The sequence below is a fragment of the Solanum tuberosum genome, unplaced genomic scaffold (genome assembly GCF_000226075.1).
Source record: "Solanum tuberosum cultivar DM 1-3 516 R44 unplaced genomic scaffold, SolTub_3.0 scf00008, whole genome shotgun sequence".
In the NCBI taxonomy this organism is placed as follows: Eukaryota; Viridiplantae; Streptophyta; class Magnoliopsida; order Solanales; family Solanaceae; genus Solanum; species Solanum tuberosum.
Window position 1 is genome coordinate 109,520 of NW_006238934.1, and position 10,712 is coordinate 120,231.

The 10,712-nt window shown below is 33.0% G+C and overlaps 1 protein-coding gene across 2 annotated transcripts; it reads right to left on the reverse strand.

Moving 5' to 3' along the window:
- Positions 1-1,248: 1,248 nt before the first annotated feature.
- On the reverse strand, positions 1,249-6,800 carry LOC102589061 (putative disease resistance protein RGA4). Of its 2 annotated transcripts, none has more exons than XM_015309096.1 (7): positions 4,603-6,800; positions 2,920-3,678; positions 2,614-2,681; positions 2,381-2,455; positions 2,096-2,261; positions 1,777-1,908; positions 1,249-1,669 (listed from the first exon to the last, which is right to left on the reverse strand). In XM_015309096.1, exons 1-3 carry the CDS (start codon positions 6,778-6,780, stop codon positions 2,634-2,636), a joined length of 2,985 nt encoding a protein of 994 aa, XP_015164582.1. In that variant the 5' UTR covers positions 6,781-6,800; the 3' UTR covers positions 1,249-1,669; positions 1,777-1,908; positions 2,096-2,261; positions 2,381-2,455; positions 2,614-2,633. The 2 variants fall into 2 exon arrangements, with proteins under 2 accessions (XP_015164582.1, XP_015164580.1); XM_015309094.1 differs by having other exon boundaries at positions 2,920-3,674; positions 4,599-6,800.
- Positions 6,801-10,712: the final 3,912 nt, after the last annotated feature.

The following is a 10,712-nucleotide window of genomic DNA, read 5'->3' on the forward strand; positions in this document are numbered from 1 at the left end:
CCCCCTCCCCAAAAAAAAATTTAAGTTTGTTTTTAAAAAATATTTTCAATTTCAAAAATTATTTTCTACTCTAGTAAAAATAAAAGATATTTCTCAAAAATATTTTTCATTCATAAATCAAACACAAAATCTTTTTCGAAAAATATTTTCTACTCACCAACCAAACATGAAAAAATAAATCAAAAATCTACTTGTTTTCTCGGAAACATTTTCCAAGAAGACATTGAAAATAGGCATTCGAAGGACAGACGCTCCAAGAAGATATTCAACATTCATTACTTTTCTTCAATGAAAGTGTACATTGTATATTGTTGAGGGAAGATCCTTATTTGTCATGTCATCTTGACACACTATAATAGGAAAACAACTCCTAATGTCTCACGAAAATTGACTTAAGAAAAGCATATGAGATGATCAGTTGGGAGTTCATCAGTGAAGCTCTGAAAGGGCATGTATTTCTATACTTTAGGAACTTGGTGATGACATGTCATATCTCTTAACCAAGTTCACTATTAACGTAAACGGAGATGGATACCGATACTTTGAAGGGAGGAGAGGCCTCAGGCAGCGAGTCCCTATGTCACCTCAGGCAGAGTACCTCTCTAGAGTCTTGTAGAAAATGAGTGATTCACCAAATTTCCAATTTCATCTAATGTGCAAAGGAAAAAAGTTGACACATCTTATATTTGCTGATAATGTTACGGTGTTCTGTAAGGGAAATATGAGTTAACAGGATTGGTAGTTCAGATGAGACAAGGAAAGTGGCCCTAGTCTCTTAGGAGAAGTTGTATGTGCCAAGGAAATTAGGAGGTCTGAACATAAAAAGTTGTGATTTCATTGGAAAACTGGTCTGGTAATTGGCAATGAAGAAAGATCTGTCATGGATCAAATAGGTGAATGTCCTGTATATGAAAAGGTGATCAGCACTTCTGGAACCATATAACACCAGTGGACTGCAATTGGTATTGGAGGAAGTTAAATGCATAAATGGTATCAAAATGGTAGATACTGTCTAACTCCGAATGGTAACTACTCCAATTATAAATGCTTTAATAGTAAGATCACCAAAGTTATTGATATCTCATCTAGTGAGGAGTTGCGTTTCAGTAACCCTGTGGCTAGCCAATCAAAGGAGGTACTTACAAAAGAAAGAATGACAAGAATGAAGATATTAATCTACATAGTGCAATCTGGTCTATCTGAAAGAATAATGAGCAATGCGATATGTTATACAAAGACACAAAAATGCAGTCCTGTACGAAATTGGAATAACACACGTAGCTTGTGACTTTTGAATACATATTGTTTGGATTTAAACAATGCAAATGGTAGGCCCTGTCTTTTTTGTTTATACTTGCGAACAAAAGCCAAGAGAAATTTCAAGAGGAAAAGCAGATGTACATTACAGAAGCTAACAACTAGGCAATGAAGCAGCAGCTAAGTATAAAAGTTCAAAATGTTTGTTGGAAAAATGAACTCTATTTGTACCAAAAGGCACGTATGCTGTGAAAGAAAGGCGCCTCTGCTGTCAAATCTTAGTCATACAAGTAAATAGTATTTCCACTCCAATTTCCGCCACATGCAATTTCCCTTGCCAATCATGACACTCAAACACATCTCTAACACAAGTAGCATTTCGAAGGTCCATGCTGGAGTTTCAAACATGAATCTGAAACACGGGAAATGGTAAAAAGTTAGTTTTGGCACACGTTTCCTCCTTGGAGAATGGAGAAGCGGATCATTACAAGTAACCACTAAAAAAGGACAGAGGAAAACCTGTTTAAGATGAACATATACTGCTAAGGACATTTTAAGAGCCAATGGGTCACCCTTTGCAAAAATATTCATGACAACTATCTTTGTTGAAGTCCTTCATTTGCGGAAGTTTTAATGAACGGAGAAATTGTCCTGTGAGGTGAAAGTAACGAGAAGTGTTTCATATATTCATAAAAGTTGTACTGTCTTAAGCATGAAAATAAAACCAGAACTGCAGAAGACATAAAGATTATTCTTTTATGAGTCTATTAAGAAACTTATATAGATTTCTACCATATATGAGACTTGGTATTGTTCCTTGAGAGTTATCAATACTTACATGGAGAATAGACCCCGTGTAGCTTCTCATTGAGCACCCTATACGCTTTTGAGTTTTTGATGTTTCATATGTAGACTGTAGTTCCCCGAAAATACTCATGAAAGTGTCCCATAATGAGTCTACAGTTGAAGATTGTTCTTCATACAAAATAACAGTGGTGGTTCCTCTGTGAAACACGACAAGTCCCGTTAAACATTAAAATTATTTCATGAGAGAAAAGGAAAGTAAAAAAAAGAAACTTTACAAACTTGTTATAGCATTCCTCTAACAACTAAATAAAAATACCTAACATGATTCTGCCCATGGATTTTGACTAGATATACCACAACGACGTTCTACTATGTCCTTGTACCTAGTAACCTATGAGCAGAAATCATAAATTTTCATGATTAAACTTTTTTTTAAGGAAGGTAATGTTGTATTCATCAGCATAGACCTCCGAAAATTGGTTTCCAACAAAAAGAAAGATAGAAACAAGTAGATTACAAAGTGCCTATAAATTATAAATGAAAATTTACCTAACGTAATTGCCTGCTGCTCATACGATTTGGCTTGATTTACCACAGAGACGTTTTGAACCAGCTACCTATAAGGAAAAGAAACATAATTTTTAGAATAACAGCAATTCAGTTCAAGTGGACAAGCAGAATCCAGCATAGCAACAGATGCAATTGATTTAATCTAACTTTTTTTTTTTATGTCAAAATAATTTCAAGAAAAATTATTACATTACTTACCAAACTTCTTTTTTGGAACTCGTGGAAAATAATATTCTAATTAAAAATGCGAGCGACTCAGTAAGTGAAAGAGAAACCGAGACTTACGGTTGTCCTTCTCCGCCCACCTAATTCAATATTTGAAATATGGGAAATTTTGGACCACTGGGAGTAGTTGGTGAAACTTTCTTCTAACTTTGGGCAGCCTTTAATTCCCATGTTCCATAATTTAGTGAGGCGTCGCATGGCATCTCGGGACGGTAGATGCTCTAGTTTTTCGCAGTCATGTAAATATAATTCTTCCAAAGAAACAAGGTTGCCGAGCCCATCCGACAGAGCTTCTAACAATGGACAATCACTTATACACAGAAGCCGTAATTTGGGCATGGCATCTGAGAAGTTCAGATGTTGTAGCTGTTTGCACCTCACTAGAGTCAAACTTTCAAGAGAAGTAAGGTTGTCAAGTCTAGGAGGAAGAGCCTCAATTCCAAAATCAGCTATTGTGATCTCTCTTAGGTCAGATAGTTGCATAATCTGATAGGGCAGAGAATCCCAGTGCCCACGTCCGTACACCTCCAGATCACGAAGGGACAACAGCTGCTGAATGCCATTAAAAATCAATTGGAATGCATCAAAATCCACCATCTCTGAGAAAGGACCAATTCCCAATCTCAATAACCCGGTGAGATGGTGAAGGCCCACTTTGGGTACACTAATCAATTTGGGACATTCTGTTATATCCAAAAATGAAAATGAAGGCATTTCCCACACATGTAAAGGGAATGAAACCAAGTTGTTACAGCAGCTGACACACAAAAACTCTAGAGACCGGCATTGATCTAGCATTCCAATTGGTAAACTGATCAATCCATTACAATTGTATAAGAAAAAGAATTCGAGGGAAGTCAAATAGTTGTCTCCATTGGGAACAGGAAGAGAACTGAAATTGGTGCAGTTGTAAATGTCTAATCTCTTAAGAGAATGGAGATTGTACAAGCTTTGTGGCAATTCACGAAACTCTCCGCAGTTGAAAATCGTTATCTGTTGAAGAGAAACGTTGTTACGTAGTATCTCATCTGGAAGACAAGTGAGCTCTTTCATATCATAGACACTAAGCTTTACGAGAGATGTCAAGTTGCTGCACAAGTTCAACAATGGCATTTCACTGTCAACTCCTCTAATTTCTAATTGACGGAGGATTTCAAATTGATTCGGAATACTTTTTAACAATGGACAGTCTGTAATCCGCAACTTCTCAAGCCTGGGAGACATTCTTACTCCAACTTCATCTCCCTTCCACTCAATAAGGCTACGCATATCCTCCAATACTAGTTCTTTCAATGATGGGAACACTTGGATAATGCTGTTTGATCCAATATTTCTAATCTCAACACCATCTAAAGCAGGTCCAATGCATTCCAACTCATGGAATCCTATCAGCTCAAGATGCCGAAGGAATTTCAGTTGGCCAAGGGATGGAATTTCTTTGCACCTTTTGCTACCACTTAATTTCAACTTGACCAAATTTGGTAGAGACTCTTCACTGAACCATGAAGGAAATTTAGTCCCTAAATAGTCCACTACTGCTAAGGTTTTCAAGTTAGGATGCGGTTGAAGACCATCCAACACATGCTCATCATTGATCTCACAGCCTTCTGATTCATCATGGGACCATAAATATGCCAGCTTGCAGATATTTGGTTTATCGTGTAAATATGCTGTTCGAGCCTCTTCTTTATCACAGACCAATTGGAGACCATTGATTGTCAATTCACCTCTTAGGTTTTTCAAATGACCTAATTCTTCTATTTGACGACCTTTCTCTAAACCTACCTTGAAAAACTTGAGGGTTTGAAGACTAGTCAATTGCCCCATATTAAGTGGAATCTGAAAATGTTCATTGTGAAGACACCATCCTCCCCAATGCCCACTTGTTTCGTCAACAGAAGTGTAATATATGTGTCTCAAACTTATCATATTTCTCATCTCATATGGAAGTTTCTGGAGTGAAAAGCAGTTGATGACTCTAAATGTTTGCAAATTATAGAGCTCGCAAATGGAGTTGGGCAAGGCTGTGATCTCAGTGTTCGAGAGATCAAGATATCTCAAGTATATCAGCTTCCCCATTTTGGCTGACAACTCCTTGATTCCTGAACTGGACAAATCTAAAACTCTCAAGAACTTAAAGTTCAACAGCATATCTTTAGACGTATAATTGCTTCTCCAAAACAGTGTGCACAAACGTTCTGGCTCATATATCTTATCTATTTGATCCGTTGGTGACTCACATCCAAAGTATCGAACTTGAGAAAGTTTTTCTCCATTGTCTCCCTTCGGATCAAATAGTCTAGATTTTAAGATATCTCCAGCCAAATCATGCACAAGATCGTGCATCTTATAGTGTGTTATAGTGTTGTGTTCATCTAACACAACATCTTGTAGCAAGGAATTCTGCAACAAGATTTGAAAAAACCTGTGCCCAACGTCTTCCATCACAGGGATCTCTTGACTTGGACGAAGAAACCCTTCTGCCATCCAGAGTTGGATTAGTTGGTCCTTTTCAAACATATAATCTTTTGGAAACATTGCAAAGTAAGCAAAGCATTTTTTCAGATGTGGAGATGGTAGATAATCATAGCTGAGTTTTAGGATTTTCTTTATGCTATTTTCTCCATTATCATCTTCACCTGCAACAAGGAGGCTGCCATCAAGAATTGCTTGCCATTCATGTTTTTCTTTGTTGTGTAAGAGCCCTCCCAACGCACTTGCAGCCAACGGTAGACCTTGGCACATTTTAACAATCTTGTTGCCCATGCTCGCTAATTCCTCTGGAACCCTGCCATCAACAAATGCTTTTTGTTTGAAAATAGACCAACAATGATCTTCTGTTAACTTCCCCAAGATATGAAGATCTGTTGCTACTGTGGATGCCACCCGCTTCATACGAGTAGTCACAAGAATGCAGTTTCCTCTGGATGTATTTATTCCTCTCAAGGTGTCAACGAACTCATGCCATGATGTAGAGTCAACACACCACAAATCATCCAGGACTAGCAAATATTTTTTTCCTCTCAATTCATCTTGTAGCTTCTTGACTATTATATCTCTCCTTTCAACCTCAATTCTCCTCTCTATCAATGATTCGAGGATTTGTTCAAGAAAGCACTTCGTTTCAGACATTTCAGGTAGACACAACCAAATTCTCTTTTCAAAGATTTGCTGGATGTGTTCATCATTGTAAATCCTCTTAGCCACAGTTGTTTTCCCTAAACCTCCCATACCTACTATGGGAATGGTGGACAGAACAATATCCTCCTCTCTCATGTTCAAAATCTTCTCCTTTATCTCAGCAACATCCAAATCTCTACCAACAATATCAGAAGCAACTACTAAGGAATCTGTTTCTCGAATTGGTAGTATTTTCCGAAAAGGAACCATGAGTGATTGTAGACCGAGGTCTTTGGCTACCTTATTGATAGCCGTCAACTCTTTATTGATGTTGTTGATTTTTTGAGACATTTTTCTCTTAAAAGCAGTATGAGAAAAGAAACCACTGACCTTTTTCAATGGGCTCCTCACCACTTTTGTTTTGAGAGATTCATATCTGAATCGATCAAACACATTTTCAGCATCTTCAGCAACTCTCTCAAGCCTGTTGAGCCATTGTTCGATAGACTGTTGTTTCTCAACTTGTGGTGTTTCAACATCATGAATGAAAGCTTGGATTAAGGATACATTTTGTGTCAACATTTCGAGATCTTTGTTGAAATCCCTTGAGCTGTTGACCTCCTCGATAGTGAGAGAAATCAACTTTTCAAGCAAAACTTGAACAGTAGCACCAATTACAGGATCGGCCATTGTTGTGTTTGCTCCTTCACAAAGTCTTCTTCCTCTGCACCAAAGTCTTCTCAAAGTAAGTCTTCTTTTGGTAGTTGTTTGTAGAGTACTCAAAGGAAGACAATAATTCATATACAATCATTCAAACAGTAATAAAAAAAAAAAATACATGTGGATGAAACCAAGTTTGAGTCTCTTTTTCCTTTTATATTCATTTATTTAAGTAGTTTTTTGTTTTATTTGTACAAGTAGTTCTATTTTACATTTTACTAGAGAACTTATTCCGTGCTTCGCGTGTATGAATTTTTGATATTAGATTTCTTTTTAAATATTTTAAATTTTAATCAATTATATTATTAGTAAAGTTTCTATGATTTTTTAGCACTTAAAAATTCAGAGCCTTTCCATAAAACTTATATAATATTTTAATCAATTATATTATTAGTACATTTTCTATGATTTTCAGCACTTGAAAATTCAGAGCCTCTTTATAAAACTTGTATAGTGTATAATCTATATAAGTGAAATGATATTTTTATTTTTGTTAAAAGAATGTAAAGAAAGGATAGAAGTTCAAGAAAAATCAAATTCTTTCTTCAAGTATATGTATTACTAAATTTTAAAACATGAATATTTCTTTTTAATCTTTTAACTTAATCTCCTCAAATACTTTCCCACATAATTACGCATTATCTTTTGAAAATTGTCCAATCATATTCCTTTTTCGTCTTCTAACTTCACAATAATAAAGATAAATAACCAAAATATATTTTCAAAGTCTCAGCATAAAATGTAAGAAAAGCTATTACAGAAATCACGCATAAAAACATGTTATAAAATATGAAGAAGTATAAACATTATTACCCATTAATTATCCCATTTAATTTGAGAATATGCAAGTAATTAATATAGTCAGGAATAGGAAAAACAAATCATTAGTATAGTGTTACTATAAAATTCAGTAAAACATTATAAATTATTTTTTTTAATATTAGAATCGCAATACAGAATTTTAAAAACGGCTCTTACACATATAAATGATTAAAAATAATCATATTTATGATGGGGAATGCAACTCTAGGTGCAATCCATTTATAAAATGAACTTTTGAGGTTTGATAAAGAGAAATCATGAAATAATTAAAATAAATAAATAATTGTATTATTTTTATGTTCTTAATTATTAAAGTATTTTAAAAAATGAAATTAATATACAATTTTTTGAGCTTTTGTTGATATTCATTTTCACAAGCCATAGCCATCATTCAATAGCCTTCATCTTCTTTCAAGTCAATCCAAAGCATCAAACATAATAAGCATTGAAAACGTGAATACTTAAAATGCTAATGTTCTCCTTCCAATAAAGTTTTACAATATCTATGTTTATATTATTACAATATAAAAAACCAAATAATATTATGAATATGAGTATTAATTATTTGAGCAAAAAAGATTATCCTAAAGGTGTAGTAATGGGGTAATGAGAAAAGATCCAAAAAAAGAAAGAAGAGAAAAGACAATAATCAACATGGGTTGTGGTGCACTGATGAGAGTGTTACCCTTAACCAGAGGTCTCGGATTCGAGTCCTTGTATGAAGAGAATCCTGTTGTGAGCACCACCCTCGAATGAGCCCTGCAGAGCGCGATTTGGATTTAATCGAAGCTCTTATGTGGGCTCCGAACACCCAGTGAAAAAAAAAAGAAGAGAAAAAACAATTAATGAATACTAATGAAAGGAAACAATTGCTTATTCAAAAAGAAATTAAATAAAGCACAAAAAAAAAGTAAAACAAACCTCACAAAGCCGCCACAAAGAAATTCAATAGGAAATCCCACTAAAGCCTAAATAAGGGTCAGGAAAAAGAAACAAAAGTTAACGAAGCTTACCAGTCATCCGTCTCCATTGACATTTCAAATTTCTTCGCCACAAGATATATATATAAAATTTGAAAAATCATCATTAATTTTCTTCATTTAGTAAAAAATATATATATATATATTGAAAATGAAAGGTTTTAAAACTGAAGCTTAATTGGGTTATTATTCCATTTTTAAATGTCTAATTAATCTTTTAAATTGAGTAATGACTTTGATTAGAACGGTTGCAATGGATGAAAACCGTTTTTTTTTTTTTATCTTTAGACATGAATACACATTAGATTGAATTACAAATTAAAACTTATTTAATAGAAACAATGAGGAATTAAAGCTATTTTTTTAGAAAAAACAAAAAAAAAAGCAGAAAAGATAAATATGAATTGTAGCTATAGAGATGTGCCATATCACCTTTTTATTATCTAACTTTATATTATACATAGATTTAGATTGATACATAGATATAGATAGATTGTAAAGAAATTAAATAATAAAGAGAGAAGATATTAAAAAAATGTTGTCATTTTACGATTAGAAGAAGGTAAAAAATAAAGTTAAGTTGTTTCTACTTAGTAGGCGTTTGGCCATGCGATACCATATCACGATATGGTATCGTGAGATGGAATCCGCGTTTGGACATGCGATTTTACGCTGATTCCATCTCATGATTCCATATCATGAGAGGTGATACCATATTCTCCAAAAACCATGATATGATTTGAGATATTTTAATACAATATTTGATCCATGAGTTTATATTTTGTTAAAACAACCCCACATTTATATCTACTAACCATTTGTTTCATATGTAAATAAAATTTATAGTCACATCATTACTTTTTAAAATTTATTATTCTCACCAATATAAAATTTATTATTACTTTAAATTTGGTGAATATAAATGATAAAGTAGAAATTCATTTGGTGAATATAAATAAGAACGAAGGGAGTAACACTTTCTTTATTTTTCATAATAAAAAAAACGTCTTAATCTTATGACTAAGCATAATATTGATAAAAGACAATTTTCATTGACGGTGCCGCACTTTCTTAATCTTAGTATTCGCAAAATATTTGTTCACATGACTGAAGAATATCAAGTCCAATTGATTGAGGACTTGGGAAAATTTGATCAATTAGTTATTAATATTTAGTCAAGTGGACTAGTTATAATTTTTTGATTAAATTTTATTAGAAGTGTTTTTTGATTCAAACTTGTGGTAACTTTTTAAAATTTCGTTATTCAATAATATTTAACTATTGATTTTTTCTTGTAAATGGTTAGAAGTCAATGATGTTTGTTAATTTTTATCTTAGTGTATTTAACTTCTAAGTTAATATTTACTCATTAATGTATGTTTTTTTTCTACTTTATAGGTTATTTGTAAGAGTAGTTGAGAGATATGAGCATATCAAGTACAATTTATGTTCAATTTTTTAATTAAATTAAAGTTAGTATGAAACAATTACTTTAAGTGAAGACAAATAACTTCGTAATAATTTATTATGCGATTTTATAATTTTTGTATATTTGATAAGATTGAATAAACAATTGTGACTATTTTAATAGTTTTACAACTTATGGGATTTTTATGTTTATGAGAAAATATACAAAATAAAAATTCCATATCGCATGTCCAAACAAATCTTCAATTTCATCTCATAATTCCATATCATGATACCATATCGCATGGCCAAACGGACCCTAAGTATCTATAGGGAATCAAAAATAATTGAAAATTACTTACAAAATTTATGATTTGTACAAGTAGTTTTATTTTATTTGTTTGAGTAATTTTTTAAATTTTATATATGAAAAAAAGGGGCCAGTACAATCATGTATTCTCCTCCACGTGTTGTAACATTAGTGGATTTCTTTCAACGTAGAGACAAAACCCAGCAAAATAACATCTACTCACAAAAGATGATGAAGAAGAGGGAATGAAAGGGACAAATCTCCTCTCTTCCTCTTCCTGATGCGTGTACTATACTTTTTCTTTTATTTTAAAAAAATTTCACATAACACTTTACAAGGACAAAACATTCAACATTGATATATTAAATAAATTATTAATATTAATTAAAGTTAAACATTAAAGAATCACTATCCTAGAAAAATAATTTTTTTATATAAAATAAATTTAAACTGTTTTTTTTTTCTTATCGCACTCCATCAATTTCTCTCACCGT